The 23212-nt window shown below is 34.4% G+C and overlaps 1 protein-coding gene across 6 annotated transcripts in view; it reads left to right on the top strand.

Annotated features, from left to right (window-relative positions):
* The window catches only part of FSD1L (fibronectin type III and SPRY domain containing 1 like), a 66685-nt gene that overhangs the window by 24214 nt on the left and 19259 nt on the right, over positions 1-23212 (top strand). For 3 of the 6 annotated variants that reach the window (XM_081236604.1, XM_081236605.1, XM_081236606.1), the window contains 3 exons: positions 13200-13242; positions 17844-18053; positions 19283-19381. In XM_081236604.1, the coding sequence (XP_081092730.1) occupies positions 13200-13242; positions 17844-18053; positions 19283-19381 (352 nt within the window). Of the gene's footprint in view, positions 1-7886; positions 7910-13199; positions 13322-17843; positions 18054-19282; positions 19382-23212 lie in introns of all 6 variants that reach the window. The other 3 variants (XM_081236607.1, XM_081236608.1, XM_081236609.1) reach the window with 2 other exon arrangements.

Here is a 23212-nt window from a genome sequence, read left to right on the forward strand (position 1 = left end):
TAAAAGAAAATGGTGTTTTCCCATTTGATTTTGGATTCATTCAGTCATTTCTGATACAAGAAAAGGCTTGGCAGTTCTTGTTAAGTAAAATGCTAGCTGTTCATTTATTCCAAAGCATATACTTAGAAGTGTGTGTCATTGGGGTCATGAACAAATTAATTATTTGTTTAATGCTCAATTCAGATGAATGACATTACTCTTTTTTTCAGTTACTTCCCCCTTGGTCATTTATTTTAAAGGTACTTTAGCTGAGTCATACCTTTGTTATAAACATTTTATAACTAAGGAAAGAAGATTGTTATTGCTGTTAACATTCATAAAAATCTAAGTTGGTATTCCTTTCAATGAGCTGATTGGGAAAACATCATCATTTGATGCATATGAAAGCATTGTGAAATTTACTAAATTTGTTATTAAATGTCCCAGTGTTCAGCTTAAGTAATTGTTTGAATGCTTTATTAAAATATGAAAAATGTAGGTCCCTAAGGGGTGTAATTGGTGTGAAGATACAAATAGTAGAGCAAGAAGACTTCTAATGTTTTAACCTAGATCCTGGTGTTTAAGAGATTCTGAATTCTAGATTCTTATTCTTATTTTAAGTAGAGTCATTTTTAAATGATTACCAATTTATCAAATCATTTGATATTTGATATAGAATAAGTATGTAGACTATATAGAAAATGGCATGAAAGAGTGTGAAATAAAGCTATATAATTAGTAAAATATATACTGTGAAGTAGTCTTATCAAGATAAGATATTTGAGTTTGATATTTTCTTGGTCTTTGTGGACTGTGTAGTGAGCTGCTTGAAAGGTAGCTTTATAATCCATGTGGGTCCACCAGTGATTTCATTTTAGGATTTTTCTATGAAGTTGACGGTAGAAGAAACTTTCTTGAGAAGATAACATTTGCTGACTTAAATCCCTGCATCTTCAAAATGAACTTTAAAAATTAATTCCTTTTGACTAAATGAATGGAAATTTCTTTTGCTGTAAATGAGTTAACCAATTAATTCTTGAATTTGGATGTCGGTTGTAAGAAAATTCATCTTTGCACTTTGTAAGACTTATTATATAAAGGAATTATGAGGGAATAGTATCATACTTTAAATTATTCTAAAAGTATAGATATGTCACCTATTCAGAGGGCATTTATATAATAACCTCAAATATCTGGAACATAGCCAAAAAAACATGCAGAAAGCAAAAGATGTCTGAGTCAGCCGAATCAGTGTCGCACAGTTCGTAAGTGGGAGTTGATATCTTCTGTTCATGATAGTGTCTCAGAATCTGTTGACTATTAATATGTACATGGTACTACTAAGTTTTTAGATTTTTTTCCTTTTTGTTTCCTAGTTGTCAACAGATTCCCCTTCTAGTGGAGTAGGGCAGCTGTTAATGACAGGCATAATCATAGCAGCAAGAATTAACAGCTGAGCACCTGAGAGCGGAAGAAGACAGGAAAACTATAAAATGTGGACATAGTACTCAAAAACAGCTTGAATCCAGTTGAATATAGGACCTGATGCTTGGAAAAACTGATAAAAGTTTGTTTCTCCCAAGTTTCTCTTTCCATTGACATTTTCAGAGTCCTTTCTTCTTCCTCTCAAAAGATTCTGTTCTCTCTTTCTCTCTCCTTTGTTCTTTCCAGCTTTGTTCAAACTTGTTTCCAGTATACTGTAAATTGGAAAGGTTCTGATAAAATAAATCACCTTGTGGTTTAAATATATTTTCTTCATGTGCCACTTTGCTTCTTATCTTACTATTTTGGTCTTGTCTTCCAGCATTTTGCAGTACTGCCTAGTAGCTTGATCCCTTTGGAGATGTGTTGAAATGAATTATTTGTCAGTGTTTCCTAGCCAGAAATCTGAGTTTATTGTTCAAGAAAAATGCTTAGCTGAGAGTTACTTGCAATTATTTTCTTAGTATATACAAATAGTATCTAGATTATGGTTTGATTCCAAGTCAAAAACTAAGTGTACTTTCCTAAGCAGCTGCATGGACTCCAGGCTTGCCTCAGATACCTAACTGCTGACAGAGTAGGGAAAGATGACTTGGAAGATTAATTATTGGACTAGGAGTATGTTGTCAGATATTTGGAAACAATTCTTTTAATGTATATTATTTGCAAATATCTCATATTAAAGTGATTAAAGCAGATTAATGTGAATAACTCATGGGGACAAAAAATATTGTAGGCTGAAATCTAGACCATGAGTCTTTTTAGACTTCATTATCTTCAAAAAGAATATTTTAAATACTAATATTTAAGTGATCATGTTGCAGTACATCAGCATGAGAATTGAACACAAAGCTATGTTAATTATTTACCAGCATTAAACAGTCTGAAAGTGAACAAGTATAAAAATAGCACAAATGGAAAAGGATTTTAGAACAAATTTTCACGAATTTTTTTAAACTGTTAGAAGTTTGGTTGATAGTAAATATGTGCAGAAAGATCACCAGCAAGTGAGTTCTGGATCATTAGCTTTATTTCTGGTTGAACAGGTAGCCAAAGCCCCAGCAGACTTGGTTTTTCTGCTAATAACTGTCCTGCAGAACACTGCATGGATCCCTTAGCAAAATTAATATTCCTACCAACTCCCCCTCTCCTCCAAATTTAGAACTTGAATTTTACCTATGAAAAGAGCTGAGTTTATGGGACATTTTCCAAGTCAATATAACTAACCAGCCACTTCATCCCAATCTTGCCACACATAACTCAGTTGTCAGACAAGGAGGGAGGGAATGGTTACCTGCCCACAGGTGCTTACACTGGAGAAAAAAGTACAGAGTAAGGCGAAAGGGAAACAGTCTTCTAGATTAGATCACAGATGAAAAGGGAGAAAGGATTTTGTGTATTTCCAACTTCTGACTCACAGTAACTCACCATTAGAATATTATTCAGCAGGTGTCAATCTCTGGCCGCTGGAAGGAACAAATAAGGAGAGGGGTGGAAGCTCACTCAGTATTTTCAAGGGTGCAGAGGTAGTACTGGCAGAAACTCCTTCTTTGGCTGCAGTCAGGAATTCTGGGAGAGGAGAGGACCATCAACAAAAGCATGAAGGGAATTCCCTGGCGGTCCAGTGGTTAGGACTCTGCACTTCCACTTCACGGGGCATGGGTTCGATCCCTAGTCGGGGAACTAAGATCCTGCAAGCTGCTCAGTGTGGCCAAAAAAAAAAAGCATGAATGTTTCAGTTATGAAGGCAGTTTACAAACAAGTCTAAATATTTAAGAATAGCTCAAATTACAATTTTTCACCTTTACTTCATTTGTAGGTGTTTATGTCTTATAGAAATGCGGTCTCCTATTATATAAATGTACTTAGTCATAGAGTACAGATGTATATGGTACTGTATTCCATGTTTTTTTTTTTGGTGGGGGTACGCGGGCCTCTCACTGTTATGGCCTCTCCCGTTGCTGAGCACAGGCTCCGGACGCGCAGGCTCAGCGGCCATGGCTCACGGGCCCAGCCGCTCCGTGGCATGTGGGATCTTCCCGGACTGGGGCACGAACCCGCGTCCCCTGCATCGGCAGGCAGACTCTCAACCACTGCGCCACCAGGGAAGCCCTGTATTCCATGTTTATTTCAAGTTATTTACTAGGGTTTTGTAAAGAAGACTTTTAAATGATCATGTTTTTGGAAAAATAGTGCTTTTTATAAACAGATAAATATATGTATAGGAAATATAAAACTTCTAATGTTTGGAATCAACCAGTATGCAGTAGTTTTTTCTGAAACCTAGTATTTTTTGCCTAAGGGAAAATTGCACTTTGAAACGGTCTCTTATTTACTCTCTGACTGAGTCCCCTTCATTTCCCAAGTTATTCCTTAGTATGGTATTTTTGGGGTGAAGGTAGAAGTCTCAGTAATATATTGTAAAAAGTATTAAATATTTGCCCCCTAGTCATTTTTAGATTGTCTCAAGGAAACATTGCAAAATTATCTGTCCCAAATCTAATAGGATAATCTGAAGCATGAAACAATGTGAACATATAGACATAACTTGAAAAGTTTCCTCAGTGTTGCGTGGCATTCACGTTTTTACTAGGAACTCTATTGGACTTTACTGCAAATCAAAATCAAGATAAATCTTCTCCTGAAAATGTGACATCTAGCCTTTGCTACATTCATTGTTTTGACAATGTTAGTATATTTTTCTCTCAGCAGTTATCATTCAGAAACAGATACATTCTTATTTTTATTGCTGTTTCAGTGCTCTGATTTTAACTAACTTTTCCCTTGCTACCTTTCTCTATTTCAGCCTGTATTTTGGAGAATTAGATTGTTAAAATGTTTAGTTTATTTTAGATAATTTTAAAAAGTCATTATCTACACATAAGATGGTTTAGGATGGAGTTTAGGATTCAAAGATATCATTGTGCTCATCATTTTATAGATGAGATAATTGAGTCCTAAAAGAGTTAAGTGACTTGCTGGTTAATGTGATGGGCTGAAACTCAGAGCTCTTAAAACTTGGTCTAATGCTTCTTATTTTTTAAAAGTTAAAAAATTTCTGCTGGTTGGGAAGAAATTTGGAAATCTCAGATTTTGTTCTGTTTGGGTAAATGATTCGTTGAGTACAGTAAGCAAGATCTAAAACTTCTTTATTATTCCTATTTTAATTATGTTTAGGAAACACTATTTAATTAGCTCCTCCATATATGGAACTATTTTAGAGTACTCTGCTTCTAATGTCTTTCTATAAAAGGAGAAAAATGAAGATATTCAGAAGAAATATAGAAACAATAAGATCTTAATCTTCAAAGGGCTGAAATAAATTCATGGAGGAAAGTAGTTTCTATATCTACTCATTGCAGATTGGGAAAAGATCTGGTTTAAATACTTTATATTTAATTGGTAGTGATAAAGAACCATTTGTGATTACTCCTCCATTATTATTACAGTTTTATTTAAGGAAGTTTGGTCTCAGGTGACAGATTCACATAACTGGTAAAATAAAGGGTCAGAATTGTAGGATTTATTTTAAATAACATTTGAGAGATGGAGGAAGGGAATCTCAGAGAGAGAGAGAAAGGAGCCATGTCTGATGATAAGAGAGAGAAATGAATTGTTGGCAAACAGGATTTCAGTAGAATATTGAAATCGAAATAGTGATTGAAATTGAAATAGAAAATAGTTGAGCAAAGTAATATGACTAATGTTCCTTGAAGGCTTTCCAGTAGTGTACACTGTTGTAACCTAAAAATCTAAGTATTCACTGAGACCTCTTCATAATTCACGAAGTGGTATTATGTAGATACAAATAAATGTATTGGAGACAGAGCAGTGGTAAATCCTGGGATCAGGTGGTACTCATTAAGTAGAGATGTTTAATTGACAAAAATGCATCACTCTTGAAACTGAAACTTAGAGGAATCAAGCAACATATTAATGTGTATCTTTTGGACAGCTTTCTGCTTTGGGAGAAGAAATCCCAGAAAAAAATTAATCTATTTTCCAATGTAAGACATTTCCTGAAGTTGGGCCCTTTTATTGAAATACCTGCATAATTTGAGACTTTTCTATCCTTTTCTCATCGCACAGTATAACTTCTTCAACCCCTCCTGCATTTATACAGTGTATATACTGTAAAATTTGAACCTAAATTAAAGAGGAGCCATGGAGGGTCTCCAGTTTTACCAACTGTGTGTATTTATATATATAAATACATGGGATACATATATAAATACATGGCAACAATTTTTCCTAGATTATCTGGCTTTTCATCTGTTTATTTTCTGGTTTGTCATGAACAGCCTAGTATATTAAACAATAACGTGAAAGCTTTACATGCATGTGTACATGTGCACACTTGCACACAGATGCACTAAAAAAATGGCACCTTACTAAATTAATACTAGACACAAAATTGAATCATTATGGTCAGTTTTAAAAACAGTAATGGTCTTTATATTGTTGGGTTATTTGGGAGTGACTGGTAAGTAACATTCCTTTAACCAAGTTCTAAACCAATTGGGAAATAAGCAAAACAAAGTTGATACGAGGCCAAATAAAATGATATTGGAGAATTTGGCTTATATCAATGGGCACACTTCCTAATATTGAATCCTAGAAGAAGACAGACTTACCCACCCAGGGATGTAAGTACAGGGCTACCTCAGGTCTTTGTGTGTGAGGGGAGCCTGTTTCAATGAAACTTACTGAAGAGAGGGGAAGAACCGAATATAGAATATATGTTCTCTGTGGGCAAGCAAGCTGCCAGAAAGAGGGAAAGGTGCTGAGCTACTTATTTCTAGTTGGTCCTTCCAAACTCATAATCGGATTAAGTCATATCATCTTTCCAGGAGAAAATGAGGGAATAGAGAGCAAGGCTAGTGGCACTTTTCTCCCTGTGTAAAGAAACATCAAGTGCAGAGTCGAGTTTCTTCTTCCCCTCCTTTCACACTTGTATAAAAATCTTTGGTTATAATTCTAGCTATAATGACAATAATTTTTTAAAAATCAGTGTAATTAACTTTTTAAAGGTAAATTCGACATACAATATTAGTTTCAGATGTATATGTAATTGACTTTTTTTTAACATTTCTTATTCCTAGTACCAAAGTAGGTACTTTGTACTTTTATGTATGACTTATGGCACGTATTATAGATGCCACAGAATTGGGTTGTTTGCTGTAGTATCTGGAGCTTGGAATGCATCTTTAGAAGCATTAAGGACCAAATAGAATGATTAGTATACAAGGTCACGGAGTTGATTATGATAGTGCTGTGATGTGCTCATTTTCTAAATCTCAATTCTGTTCTTTTTGTGTAGACAGGTATGCAGACCAGAATATTTTAGGATGGGTATAAAAATGACCAATACCAATTAAGAACAATATTAGAACTGAAGAAGAGAGACAACAGAAACATTGCTGAATACATCTAATTAATGTTCAATTAAATTTAGTAGTTATTAAATATTACTATGTGCCAAGCTTTATGCTAGACACTGGGGTTAGAATATCAAGCATAATAGCCATGTTCTACATTAGATGTGTTGTTAATTATGATGGTCAGTGTGGGGAAAAAACCTTTTGTTGGACCTATTATATGCTATGTAAATTTAAAGGGGACATCAGTTTCTGCATGTATTTTTCATCATTTTTCTGTGACATACAGCACCAAGTAATAGCTGTGCCCTCTTCCTAAACTTGTGCTAGCATTCTCAAAAAAAAAAAAAAAAAAAGATCTCTTAAGTAGCGTAGGTTTAAGTTGGCAGCTTCTATGAAGTCATCTGAGGGAAAGACCCTATTGCTAGAAGTGTTTCTTTGGTTTCTCCTTGTCTGAATTTTTGCCATTACAACTTCATTTTTTGGGGTAAAGGATTGTAGAACTGCAGCCTAGTTTTATATGTTAGCAGGCAAGCTCTCAGAATACCAAGTCCTTGCCCAGTGAAGGCAAGTAGAGAAAACTTGGAAGAACCATTATGAAGTGGTGAAAGAGATCTCTGAAGAAAAATTGAAGAGCAGATTTGAAATGTATAAGAAAACCATCAGAATACATAGAAATGTGTGCCCCATGAAGGAGATTGATTGTTCTAGTTGAAGAGTGTCAGACTGAATGAAAGTGGAGGTGTGTGTTGATAATCTTAAGGTAAGAAAAAACATTTATAGTCATCTGGAATTAGTTTGAAGTGTTAAATTTTCCTCCTTATTTTAAGGTGATTTATACTGGGACTGGATTTCCAACTATAGTTCTAACATCACATTATGCAAGCTGATGTGAACTGTACAGATTTCTTGTAATTTATGTTTTGATGAATATGAACTAATCTATTTCAGGGTTTTTATCCTAACTTTTCTTGCATGTCACTGCCATTGAAACTTGCATGAAAAGCACTAACTGCCTTCTTTCTCTTCTCCCTGATTTGCTCCAAGGCTGCCAGACAGATCAAGGATAGGTATGGTATAAAACCTACATTTTTATTTAAGTATCAACAGTGAAGTCAGAAATGAAATTCAAGAAGTTTCTTATTAGAATCTCATTAGTTAAACTAATAAATATACCTGATGGTGAAGTGCAAAAAACAGGAGAAAAAGTCTTCTGCATATATTCTGGAATAAACAGTATATCAGCAAGATTTTTTAAAAACATAGTTATTGACAATTATGTACTTCCAAAAGAATTTCATTTCTGGTATAATATAGTTTTAGTACAGTTCTTAATTAGCTATGCTAGTAAATGGGGGACCATTTTGAATAATTAAAAACATATATTCCTGAATGCATTTTTTGTTGTTCTTAAATTTTACCAATATAAGCGTGTCTTATTTTATGAGAAGTTACAGCCTTATTTCGTTCCTCAGGAGCTAAAGCTCTCCTTTTTCGCTCCCTTCTGCAGCTGGCGCAGCCCCAATAAAGCCTTGCCTGAATTTCTTGTCTGGCCTCTAGTCAATTTCTGTTGATTGGGGGAGGCCAAGAGCCCTGGTCGGTATCACAACCACAACAACAAAAGCCAGATAACTCATTATGTTTGTGATCTGTGTCTCAGATGTACTACTTGGACTCAACCTACTGGACCAACTGGGTCAATAAAGTTCTTAAAAGCCACACACACACAAAACAAGAGCTATTGCTCTCCTACTTCACTGCTCTCCTGCTTAACACCTTTGTATTCTCATTCCATCTTGTTCCTGGTGCCATCTCTATTTCTAATGCCACTACTGTCTAGTTTGTGGGAGGAGAAAATTAAAGAAAATGATGATAGACTTTGGCTTAAAGGTCTTTACCATTGGTAGAGCCAGGATTAGCACAGGTAATTTAGTATTTGCTGTAGTGAATATACAAAAGGGCTAAAAGAGTTGTTGGCAATTTTGGATTGGGTTATCACAGAACGGATGGTTTTGATCTGCTTGGCTAGTCACTGAGCATTGACTGTAGTGAAATTATCACTTACGGTTTCTTCATTTGAGGAAAATGAAATTCTCTGACAGGCACAGCTCTTCAAAGCACCACTCTGAGTCCTAGATTAAATTATTCATCAGATAATTCACAAAATTATTCTGTATGTATTATGTGAAAACCAGTGTTGCTATTATTAATCTTGGCTGAAGACTTCAACTCTTGTGTTTTTCTGGTGGCCTTTTATTTGACTAGAGGCAAGATTCACATGGCAGTCATAGCATTCTTAGCACAAATATTAATTTTTCTATTTTTTACATTTTAAATTAATTTTTATTGGAGTATAGTTGATTTACAATGTTGTGTTAGTTTCTGCTGTACAGCAGAGTGAATCAGTTATACATATACATACATCCACTCTTTTTTAGGTCCTATTCCCATGTAGGTCATTACAGAGTATTGAGTAGAGTTCCTGTGCTATACAGTATTTTTCGTATATTTTATATCAGGGAGTGTTTAAAGACTTGGATTATTCTTATAAATCCTGGATGTAGAAAGGAGATTATGAGAGTTTGAAAGTGAAAAGTATTGGCTGTATGAGGAATGGATGCTAGGTAGGTCAGTTTTCTGGATAAGGTATATTTGGGTTATGTGTGCTGGAATTTGCTGTAAGTAATCCATCTTCCACCCTGGCTAGAGTAATCTTCTGTTTAGCCACCTACTGCACAAAATCCTGCTCTGGTCCGTGATTTTCTGGATTAGAAGTCACTTCCTAATCAGGCTTTTGGCTGTCCAAAGACTTTGAGAGAAACATTGCAGTTATTTTCTCTTTGCAAAAATAAAACTAGGAGGAAGAGATCCTTGTGTTCAGCTTGTACTATTAGAAATGAACTAAATGGTACATATATATGATGGAATATTACTCAGCCATAAAAGGAACGAAATCTGGTCATTTGTAGAGATGTGGATGGACCTAGAGTCTTTCATACAGAGTGAAGTAAGTCAGAAAGAGAAAAACAAATATTGTATATTAATGCATATATGTGGAATCTAGAAAAATGGTAATATGAACGAACCTATTTGCAGGGCAGGAAGAGAAACACAGATGTAGAGAATGGACGTGTGGACACGGGTGAAGGGTAGGGTGGGATGAATTGGGAGATTAGGTTTGACATAAATACACTGCCATCTGTAAAATAGATAGCAGGTGGGAACTTGCTATAAAGCACAAGGAGCTCAGCTTGGTGCTCTGTGATGAACTAGGCAGGTGGGATGGTCGGGCGAGGGGGGTCCAAGAGGGTGGGGATATATGTATACATACAGCTGATTCACTTCACTGTACAGCAGAAACTAACACAACATTGTGAAGCAATTATACTCCAGTAAAAAAAAAAAATGGGCAAGGTGAATTAAAACATTCCTCACCACACGGATCCTGTAATGTAGAGAAGTATCTGTGGATTTTAGATAGTTAGTTTGGGCTTTGAGGCACAGTTGTCCAAATATATTCAGTTTAAAAATAAAAAGTTCAGTCTTTTGGAAAATTATAGCATTGTTGTACATCTAACTTGATTTATGGAGACTGAAATTTTCATAGTCTAGAAAATAAAGGTCATTATTCTTTTTTTAGGCTTTGATAGGCCTTTCTGATATATCTTTAGGGGATATAATTTTTCTTTGAGGCCATAGTGATATTTTTCCCCCAGATTTATCTTGAAGAGTGTACATATTATGCTTTTATTTGTTGGGTTTTTTTAAAAATTGAAGTATAGTTGATTTAGAATGTTGTGTTAATTTCTGCTATACAGCAGAGTAATTCAGGTATACATAGATGTATACATTTTTAAATATTATTTTCCATTATGGTTTATCACAGGAGAGGCCATAATGGTTAAATCAAGTTTTACAGATAAAGTTTCAGGTTTAAATTCCTTAAAATACTTTCAGATATTTTTCTCAACAGTTCTCAACAAACTTTTAAATCATCAGGTTTAGAAGCAACCAAGTAAGTTCAAACCTGTTCATTGATTCAGTGGGCATTTACCAAGTACCTACCTGAATATAGCTCTTTAAGAAGTCTTTAAATCAAAAGGTACTTGGGACTGTCAAGAACAACATATGTAAGATTTAGCCTTTGTTCCTAACTTCTTATTGATGCAATCTGAAATTTTATTATTGAGAACCAAGAGCTTAAAGTAATAATGTGTGAAATGCTCAGCATTATACTTGGCATTCAGTTAAGTGTGAGTTCCCTTCTCCATAAATTGTTTTTTAGTATAGCACTTCCTTTTTTTCTTAATTAAAGTATTGTTGATTTACAATGTGTTAATTTCTGCTGTACAGCAAAGTGATTCAGTTATACATATATATACATTCTTTTTTATATTCTTTTCCGTTATGATTTATCACAGGATATTGAAGGTAGTTCCTGTGCTATACAGTAGGACCTTGTTGTTTATGCATTCTATTGATATATATAATAGTTTGTATCTGCTAACCCCGAATTCCCACTCCATCCCTCCACAACCCCTTCTCCCACTTGACAACCACAAGTCTGTTCTCTCTGTCTGTGTATCTGTTTCTGTGTTGTAGGTAAGTTCATTTGTGTCATATTTTAGATTCCACATATAAGTGTTATGGTGTTTTTTTCTCTCTGACTTTGCTTAGGATGATAATCTCTAGTTCCATCCATGTTGCTGCAAATGGCATTATTTCGTTCTTTTTTTATGTCTGAGTAGTATTCCATTGCATATATGTACCATATCGTCTTTATCCTTTCATTGGTCAATGGACATTTAGGTTGTTTCCAAGACTTGGCTATTGTGAATAGTGCTGCCATGAACATAGGGGTGCATGTATCTTTTTGAATTATAGTTTTGTCCAGATACATGCCCAGGAGCAAAATTGCTGAATCATATGGCAACTCTAGTTTTTTGAGGAACCTCTATACTGTTCTCCATAGTGGCTGCACCAATTTAATTTACATTACCACCAGCAGTGTAGGAGGGTTCCCTTTTCTGCACACCCTCTCTAGCACTCGTTATTTGTAGACTTTTAATGATGGCTATTCTGACCAGTGTGAGGTGGTGCCTCATTGTAGTTTTGATTTGCATTTCTCTAATAATTAGCAATGATGAGCATTTTTTCATAGCACTTTCTTCTTGATAAATAGATCAGCTGTTGTTCACTCTTTGTTGCTACTAAAGTGACTACTTTCCTAGTTTTAAGATGAAAGAAAATGACTGAATACAGCAACAGTGTGACATTTTTCATCCCCAAGTAACTGAATACAGCAACATTTTTGATACCTTTCATACCATTGATCTTTAGGGTAGTTTGGTAGATCTGAATGACTAGGCCTGGTATTCCCTTTGTTCCTGAAGCTCTATTTACTTCCTCTGCCAAATTCTGTACTAGGAGGACAACATTCATGGATAGCATTTTTGTGTCATTCTTTGACCAAAGATAATAAGGAGGGTTACTTTGTGATACATGTGGAAATCTACTCTAATATGAAAAATTGCAATTTGAGATAAAATAACAAATGAATAGAATATGAGAATTTCTTTTAATCTCTAGTTTTAATTGACAGAACAGTTTCCCCCTGCTTTGGGTAAAATGATGTCTGGTATGGCTTCTTTTCTTTTTTTGTTTTGTCTACCACATTCATCTAAAATATTTATTGAGTTTCTATTATTTCCATGGCATATGGTTTCACAGGGCTGTTTCTTCTTGTCTCCTTCCATTCAGCTGATGTTGATAGATCAGAGTGATACCTACTAGCATGGTATTCAAAATAGTAATATTTCTTCTCTCCTTTCTCATCCATGGCCTATAGCAGCTACCAAGCTATGCAGTATTTGGTCAGTGTACCTCTAGTTTTATTTAAGGACACATGGAATAGCTGTGACAACTAGGCAGAATGTTTGAATCAGGGTATATTTACAGTTCATTATTTGGCATATGAAAAGGAGTGAGTCTGGCATCAGGAAATCAGATTGAGTGTACAGAGGTTCAGATGACTGTTGGGTCTGTTAAAGATTATTTATCTTGGATATTTGTCTCGAGGTATTTGTAATTTTATGCAATTTTATAAAACTGGCTGGAGGAAAGTTCTTTAAAGGTTATCTTAAATGTCTTTAAATTTAAAAACATTTTACAGTTTTTTATTAAGTTATTTTTCAAAAGATCTAAAAGCAAATTTCTATTTAGTTTTGTTACCTTTGTTAATAGCTTCTGAAATCACTAGAGTGAAGTAAGTTCTATCTGTTCATTTTATAAGTTAAAAAGGATATGATACTTCCCATTCTTTTATTTTAAAAAGAATGTTTATGTTTGTGTTTTCTGTAGAGTGACAATGGCTTCAGCTTTTCGCCTTTCTTTGAAACCAAAGGTCAGTGACAACATGACTCATTTAATGGTGGATTTTTCTCAGGAAAGACAGATATTACAAACTTTGAAGTTTTTGCCAGGTAAGTTAGTACATATATTACATATAAAGTTATTTATAAAACCTTTTTTTTCCTTCAAGATTTTTCTGTAATGAACATTAGAATGTAAATATTAAGGAAGTATAGTGTGATTTTTTTTCTTCATTCAGCTAAGGAATAACTGAATTTGCTAGTCTTTATTTTTAGAGAATTATTTTACTGATAGTAAAGATTCCATTTTAAGAATCCCAGAAAGGGATACCTTTTGTTGCTAGTTTGGCAGAGAGAAGCAATATGCCATGGTGGTTCACAGTGAGTCGTGGGGCCAGACTTCTAGATTTGCATCCTGGCTACCGCTTACTTGCTGTGTAGCCTTAACAAGTTATTTAACTCTCCCTCATTTTCTTCATCTTTAAAATGTGATGTTATCCTTTTGGGGTTTTTATAAGGATTAAGTGAATTGAGACCTCTAAAGCACTTGAAATAGTACCAGGCACATAGTTAACATGCAGTGAATGTTAACGGTTATTATTACCATTATTGTGGTGGTTGCTGCTGGTTCAGATGGAATTTTATTTCCAGTAATAATGTGTTAACATTGGTTTATTAGAGTATTAGTGTGAGGGTATTCCAGCAGTCAGAACCATTTGAAATTGAGTCCCAAGTTATTGTCCACAGGTGTGAAAGAGCCAGTTAAGGACCTTTCGGTTATTATTCTCTTTTTACTAACATCAAGTAATGTGGTTAAGTTGATAGCTGAAACAATTTGGACTTGGTGATTTGGGGGATCAGGAAATCTCTTGAAAGCGAAGTGTTTTACTTACAGGTTTATGGTTTTTGGAGGTTAGCTGTTTTTGAGTAGAGAATGTTGATCATATGAAACCATTCTTTTCTTCTCTGAAGATTTGGTCCAGGACTTTAAAATATGATTGGAAAGACAAAGTTAGTGGTCATGAAACTATAATGGAACTAGTAATCATAGTACAAGTGAAGTATTAACTTGTGTGGTATAGATCAGAAGTTCTAGAGGAGTTTAGAGAAGGAAAAGATGAGAGAAGGAATCATAGTTGTAGAGGAAGGAAGTATACATACTTGTCAGTGGATACCTATCTGTAAATTGGCCTTTCAGAATTCCTAACCATTATATTTTCATTCACACTACTACTCAATTCAGAAGGAGAGTCAGGAGTGGTAGATTGTGAATATACACATGAGTAGTAGTAGTTTGATTTAAAAAAAAACTACTAAAAAAGAAGTCTTCTCACCATTACTTTCCTTCTCTTGGATTTTCAGTGATGGCTTAACAAACCAAGGCCATGTCTGCTGTACAGTCAAGTAGATTGCATGCACAGTTAGGATTTCCTCTTTTGCAAACTGTTAAGACAGTCTGAAGGAATGAGGTATAATGAAAAGCAAGAAATCCTTTTGTGGAGGAGTTTCATCCTGAAGGAAGGTATAATAGGTTGTTAAAATTTATGAAAGGTGAATTCATATTACTAATTTTTTGCATTCTGCTGTAGCATAAAGATTTCCTATAAGATCCAATCAGATTAACTTAAAAATGAATACCTTCATCCCTTAATAATTCCTTCTGTAAACACTGCAAAAATCAACTCTATACTGAATTATGTATAGTAATGAGTTTTGGACTTACCTGAGTCTGAAAATTATAAGTGATGATGATGGATGATAATAATTACAGTCATCTTCTTCTGCTCTAAGCCATTATTTATACATTGAAACTTAGAGTTTATATCCTTTCTGAGCCTCTGCAGCCAAGAAGAGAAACATGTTTGTGGCAGTGTTGATGTCAGTTGTCCTTTTACACTCACATGCAGAGAAAAACATTAGCAGAATTCTTACACCAGTGTCCACACAATTTAACTGTTGCTTTATGGAAGTTGCTGTGAATTGCTTTCCATTCTCATTTCTAAAGAGAGTTCTGCCTTTCCTAATATTTTTATATTACAAGTTTACGAACATTCATCTTCCCCTGAACTTTTATCCCACATTTGTTGAAACTCTTCTCTTACTTCTGTTTAGAATATTGGTTGAACTTCCTACATATCAGATCCAAGTCACTCTTAATTTGACCTACCACTCTTTTTTTAAAATTTAATTTTTATTTTATATTGGAGTATGGTTGATTTACAGTGTTGTGTTAGTTTCAGGTGTAAAGCAAAGTGATTCAGTTACCCATACGCATATATCCATTTTTTCAGATTCTTTTCCCATATAGGTTATTACAGAATATTTGACATACCACTCTTAAATTATCTAAATTTTCTTTTTCCCTCCCAAGTTTGCTTTCTTCTGGGGCCATTATTCACAAGAAAGAAGAATCTTCTTGCCAGTACATTCTTACTGGAATGGTAGCTGAATTTGGGAGATAGATAGTGGGGAGTTAGCTGGATCCACTTACAAATTAAGTGATTCTCTCTGTATACAAGCCTCTTGGGACATTCAGTACAGGTTTTAACTCAGCAAAACTATAAAATTACTACATGCCATAGACCATTACATTTCCTCACATGTAGGCACTGCACAGCATATTAAATTTATGAATGCCTGTATCTCTTCCCATAGCAATGAATAGTAGTCTGTATTGCTTATATTCCAGTAACAAGAGACTAACTGTAATGTATTATAGGGACGAAACCCCTGCAGACAGATGAAGGAAATTAATCATAATGAGAAATGATAAATATTTCTTTGTCTGTTGTCTTACTGATAAGATATATCAGATTCCAAGTATTTATTGTACAATTACATACGTGCAGTAGTTCAACTTTGAAGACTATAGCTAATGGAGATCAATTGTTCCACCTCTCTCCTTTCCTCCCTTTCTTACTAGTTAGGCTTGAAGATTTAAAATGTGTATTAAATTCCTTTCATCTTGGTCTTGATTATTGTATCTAAGATATTTGGTTTACTTTGTTATTTGTTAGGTCTCACATTGCTTTGAATTTTCAGGTATAGAATTCCTTTTTCTTATTGTTATAGTTTTTTAAAAAATTAATACTTTGTTTTTTAGAACAAGTTTAGGTTTATGGAAAATTGAACAGGTAATACAGAGAGTTACCATATACTTCCCCTCCTCCCCTACATACAGTTTCCACGGTTATTAATGTCTTGCATTAGTGTAGTACTTTTGTAGTAATTGATAAATTATTATTAGCTAAAGTCCACAGTTTACATTAGGGTTCACTCTGTGTTATACAGTTCTGTGGCTTTTGATAAATGTATCATGTCATGTATCCACCACTACCTTATCATACAGAATAGTTTCACTGCCCTAAAATTCCCTTGTACTCTGCCCTGTTCATCCCTTGTATCCTGCAGCCTTGCTATAAGCTTGTTAGTTCCAGGAATTTTTCTGTTGATTCTTTGAGATTTTCTACATAGACAATCATGTCATCAGCAAATAAAGACAGTTTTATTTCTTCCTTCCTAATTTGTATATGTTTTACTTCTTTTCCTTGTCTTAATAGCATTTAGCTAGAACTTCCAGTACGGTGTTGAGTAGGAGTGGAGAGAGGGGATGTCATTGCCTTAGGGGAAAAGTATCTACTTTCTCAACATTAATGTTAACTTTAGGTATTTTTGTAGATGTTCTTTATCAAGTAAAGTTCCCTACTTTACTGAGAGCTTTTGTCATGAGTGAATGTTGGATTTCGTAAAATACTTTTTCCTCCATCTATTGATATGATCATGTAATTTTTCTTCTGATCATCTGATTTTTCTTCTACTGATGTGATGGTTTACATTAGCTAGTTTAGAATGTTGAACCAACCTTACATACTTGGAGTAAATCTTTTTAAACTTTTTTTTAGCAACAAAAGGTTTAAATACAGTACTTGCACAGTTTCACACATTTCAGACACATCTGTATCATTGGAGGACCACATTCTCCAGTTAGCCTGCTATTTAAATGGAACATCTGTTAATGTTGAGGAGCTATGGAAAACCTCTTTCATGGAAAAGAAATTGATTAATGTTCATTCATGTTAATTGTGATTCATTTACCTCAGTTTGTTTTCATGAATCATAGAACTCTTTGGAGAAACATTTAAAAATTCTTAAATATTTTGTGGGGTTGCGGAGTTCATTTTTGTTCAGTGTTGAGAAATTACAGTTATTTTATAAACTAGGTTTTTTAAACACATTGAAAATACCTTGAATTATTTTAATCTTTGGATTCAAAGCAAGTTATTTTATTTTGTCAATAGTGATTTAATTTATATTCTCCAGCTGTTTAAAATAGCAGATTAAAAACGTGTTGAGAAGTAACAAATCATTCTTGATTGTTTATTCTTAGCATGTTTGAATTGCTTTTTGCTAACTAGGGTTTTACTATACTTTGAATAAGTCTATGAAAAACTTTGAAATATGAATTTTAAAACAGAGCTATGAAAAATGGTTATTTTGCATTTATAAGGTATCCCTTCTCTTAGCCTGATTTAATTGAACAGTTTAAAAACGACATGAAAAGCATAATTTGAACGACAAACATAAATACTGGATTAGTACTATAGTGAGAAATGAGCTTTTTTTTTTTCTTCAGTCCCCAAAGCTCCAGAGATAGATCCAGTAGAGTGTTTGGTGGCTGACAATTCTGTAACAGTAGCTTGGAGAATGCCAGAAGAAGATAATAAGATTGATCATTTTATACTGGAATATAGGAAAACTAATTTTGATGGACTTCCACGTGTAAAGGATGAGCGATGCTGGGAGATAATTGATAATATTAAGGGCACTGAATATACACTATCAGGTAAGATGACTGCATTTCATGAATCTCATTCTTGGAAGATAGATGTAATTGTGAAAAATATTTTGAATTACATTAAAAGATGAAGTTATTAAGTTTCTTTAGCCAAACTGACTTTTTGTATATTTATTATGGAAATGAATTTCTCTTAAAATATCAAGAAAACCTTCATTTTAATTACTTCTGGATATTTGCAATCTGGTAAAACAGTATATTTAAAACAAACATGAAGGGATGTTCTGGAAACTGTATTTCAGAGTGACATTTTATTTTTACCTTGGTTTTCTAACGATAAAAAAAGCTGTCAATTTTCTAGATGTATACACTACCGCGCATTTCAGTGATACTGTAAAGACTTGCCTTTACCCTTTTTTGATAACCTTCACGATAATACTTAAAAGTTAACCTTCACGATAATACTTAAAGTTAAGCTGTGACTTGGTATTAGAAATTTGTGTGTTGGCCTTTTGATAGTCTTTAAAACATATCTCCATGTATAGGGGACTTTGGGTATTTGAAATGGCCAAATGTTGCCTGGGTTGTTCAATATTTGTTTTATGTGAGCAGTAACATTAGTAACGTTACCATTACTGAGCACTTACCATTTGTCAGGAGCTGGGCTGAAGTGTGTTACACACTACATCTCATTTAATCAGTACAATACATCTCATTTAGTCTTTGTGGTGAAGAGGTTGGTTTTCTCTTTTCTGTTTTAACAGATACAAAACTGTGGCTCCGTCAAGTTGTTGAAGGTCCCATAGCTAGTAATTTTTGGATTGAGATTTTAATCTAGACCTGACTGACTTCAAAGTTTTGCTATTAATCCTTATGCTTCACTTTCTCTTTAAATTCATTTTTCACGTATGAAACAATGTGTCATAAATATAAAAATTCTATAGTGTCTACTTTCCAGAAATCGAATATGTTATTTTAAACTGTAGTGTCTCTCCATGAATGAAACCCTACTTATAATGAGGCTTGAGAGTATCTTTTTATTGCTAGGTTCAAAAAGCCCAGTGATAAACTGTATAATTTATTTTGAAGAAAATAATAGATAAATCATGATTTCTCTTATTTCAGGCATTATCACCCTTTTAACATAAATTTGTACCCTTCCTGAGTAAAAAGATAGTTCCAGGGAGGGAAAAATGTCTGTTTGAAGGTTCATACTCATACTTTTGGAGTAGATTCCTTTACTTTTCATATCTGAAAGCCATTTTTCATTTTTTCAGGCCTAAAGTTTGATTCAAAGTATATGAACTTCAGAGTGCGGGCTTGTAACAAGGCTGTGGCTGGAGAGTATTCTGATCCAGTGACTCTAGAGACCAAAGGTAAGATCAGTAGCTACTTGTACGGCATGAAACAGAACTTGACATCAGTAATTATTCCAGACTTTGTGACAGGAAACATTTCATGTATAGTTGCCTTCCTTCCCCACCTTGATCCCCCCTTTCCCCCCCCCACCCCCCCGCAAAGGAATTCTCAGCAGGAGGAATTTTAAGATGGGAAAATTAGGACTACAGTAGTGGTTTCATTACTTTTTCTTTTACCATGGTATTCAGATGGGTAAAATAGACTGATGATGTTCTCTCATGCATACTTACTTTACAAATTTCAGTCTAGTATAAATACATTCGCATGATTGAAGTTTGCCCAGAGTTTTCCCAGAGAATGGATTGTGACTCAATAATGGGGAAGTATGTATTCAGTTTAGTTCAGGTTCTTTTTGTTTTCTAAAATCTTATTGTAGAAATTAACATTTATATAGCTTATTAATGTTTACAAAGCTCACAAGTCTTCATTTGATCATTGAAACCATCTTGAGAGATCAGTAAAATAGATATTATTGATATCCATTTTGCAGGTGAAGAAAGTGAAGTTAAAGTCTTTTCCTAGAACTAGCTTGGAAAGTTGTGAATAAGAATCGATTTACAAGTTCTGTGCCAGCCCTTATTGTGGGCCTGGAATGTAAGTGCTTCTAGTCTCTGAGAACAGTTTGGATTTATTGTAGAATAACATATTTAAACACAGAAGATTTTTCAGGTATTTACCAATTTGAAGGCCACAATGCTAGAGGTCTTTCCAGTTGTGAGGTGATCATTGACTCAGTTTACTTTCAGAATCAGATTCTACACATTGTTGTTAGATAGTTGGGCCTTAGAGTGTTCCACTGACCTCTAGTTCATACAGCATTTAAATAGGGTTTGAATGCCAGAAGTTTGATATGATTTGGAGGCTGATATAAAAATATCATATTAGAATAAAACAAGATATGAGGTTCATAAGTTATTGACAAACAAACTCATAAGAATATGTTTGCATCAGAAAGATTAAAAGAAACAAAACTAAGTCGAAGTAATTTGGATTAGCAAATGTTTTTATTTGAGAACTATAGATAACTTAGCCAAGAAATGCAATTACTTAGAATTACTTGTTAACAAACTGAGATGATACTGTGGTTTCTTTAGAGATTTTTACCATTTCACTAATAGTCATATTTACAGGCAGATAATCCTTCCTACATAACTTGAACTGATTTTAGCCCTTGTCAGGTAAAATTGCATTATTATTAAGATCCTCCCTCAAGAATATTATATGTTTTTTATTTCTTTTGTTCCTTCTCATTTACTTTTTATGTTTAGTGACCAAACTTGGGCCTAAATGTGGTGAATTGTACATTTCCATTCAAATTCCATAGATTCAGGAAAATGAATAACTGGCTTGTAGCTTCCTTGGAGCTGGGCTGTCTGCTCCTGTTAGCAATGTCTAGATTTTACCAGTCAAATTCTTGGTCTTAGGGTTTGTAGGGAAAGACTAAGTTGATTCTAGTCCTTTTGAGCAGTTCTCTCTGTGGGGTAAACCCCCTGGGGTTGGGTTAGACTGATACTAAACACTGCGGCCCACTGAATCTTCTGGGAACTTCTGGGAGACTCAGAGTAAAATTATCTCTTAAGAAACTATGGGTCACAGGTTTTCTAGTGTTATTCCACACCACTGGAGTGGCCACTAATGACAACAGGAGCTCCAGAGAAAAGTCAGATTTTTTAAATGCTTTGTTAAACAGTTGTTTACTAATTTTTTGACTTGTTGCAGCCCTTTTTGACCAACCAGTAGAAATAAGTATATGAGCAAAGAACTGGAGGGAAAGGGAGAGAGATGGAGATTTAATAGTTGAGGCCACCAAAGCTTCATATCCTGCCACTTGTGGTGCTTGGTGTGGAAAATAGTGAACATTGTTAATATCTGTCTCTCCAGTTGTATGTGACTCTATTTCTTCTGTTATTGGAATTGTCAAAAGTGATGAATAATATTTCTTATGACCAGAATTTTTAAAGTACATTATCCCTTACTTCCTTGTAAAGGTAAATGATGTGATATTAATCACCAATTACTTTCTAGCCTCAAATGTTAGTGTCTATGATATAATTTTACAGTGCCTAGAAAGCAGCCACCAACACAAACTAAACACATGAAACATATCTGTGTCTGTGTTCTAATTTTTTTGGTACTTTGTTTTCACACTTTTAAAGATATGGAAGCTAATATCTGGCTATATTACAGGGCTTATATGAGAGACAGGACTAAAATTTGAGACCTCACTTTTGAGGCCAGTCTTTTATTTGCTTTTAAACTGCATGGTATTATCCCTCTTACCTTAGAGAGCCTCTGTGATTTAGTTGAGGCCCCATAAAGGGACAGTGTCCAAAAAAGAGATAAAAGGTTGCACCCCTGGGACTGGAACCCATGCTTTTCTGTTTGGGTGCTGTGGTATTTGATAAATTTGGTCTCAAGCGGCTTGGGGGTGATACCTGTTTTTGCCACCCTTGACTCTACTCATCTCTCCATCATCAAACACAGGGAATAGCTTTAAGATTTGTTTCTTCCCTTAGGATTTTAACAGGCAGCTGAGAGTGATGGCACCTTAGAGTTATATCCAATTTTTCTTTCTCTCAAAAATGCAGATGCCCTCACATGTATTAACTAATAACTAACATAGAGGTTAACCCTGTTTTCGTAAGGCAGTTCATTCTTGGTAATGCAGGGTCTCAGTTTTGCTTAATCCTAACTTTTTAGCAACCCACCTGTTGAGGAATTCTGTTTCCATTTTTACTGAAAAGCTGCATTATTTCGTCTTTCAGTAAGCTCTTATCTGTTTACATGCAGATTTTGAAAGCTATTAACTTTTTTGCCTTTAGTATGACATTTTCTAAAAGTGGTTATGGTCAGTAGATTTGTATTTAGAATATTTAAAATACACTGAGCAATGGGTCAGATGCATAGGTAAAATTAAAGTGCTCTTTACGAAACAGTAGAGTATAAAAGGATTCTTCATTCGCTAGGTAAGCACTAGGCTCTCTATATGAATATTTTGTTGTTTGATGATGTATATTTCACAGACACACTGAAACCTTAGCTAAATCACATATTATCCTTAAGTGAAATGGGGTATTGTAAAGGAATATTTCTTCAGTGAGTACTTACCAGAAATTTCAACTTTTGGAGGGAAGTATAACTAATAAGCAGATTTATTGGTAACTAAGTAGTAGATAATACCTTGCTTAAGACTCAGTTTCTAGAAATTGCATATTAAATAGGAAGGACTGTGCATTACTCAGCTGTGAATCAATACATTTCAATGATTAACCCTCAGTATCCAAAGGGAGAAGGTAATACTGTGTTACACTGATTTCCTAAATTAGCAGTTCTGAGTAAGTCTTGTGAATAGTACAGATAGTTCCCCCGATACCAAATAATTTGAAAAGCATAGTTTTGTTTTGGATTTTAAAAATTTGATTTCATTTAAGTAACCCCTCTCCCCAGTCTGTTCTTTGCCATGTATATCATCTTTAGCTCTATTAGCTGGGTTAGTTCCCTTGCTTCTGCCATCATGGCCTGTTTCTCTGTACTTGCCTTATTTTGAAACTACTAAGAGTTTAAGTATGAAATTATTAAGTGTTAGAGCATAAGAGAAAATGTGTGTGTGCCAGGTTCTATAATTTTTTACACCACCTCACTTTCTCCTCATCCTTAATTCTACCAGCTCCTCTTCCTATTTAGCCATAACAATCAGCTGATGCTCTAAGAATAGGAAATTGAGGCTATTGATTTCAGCAGAAGGAATAGCAGAAAGACCAGTGGCCATGAAAGTACGTTGTATTTGG

This window comes from Mesoplodon bidens (genome assembly GCF_964165515.1).
Source record: "Mesoplodon bidens genome assembly, chromosome: 6".
Classification (NCBI taxonomy): Eukaryota; Metazoa; Chordata; class Mammalia; order Artiodactyla; family Ziphiidae; genus Mesoplodon; species Mesoplodon bidens.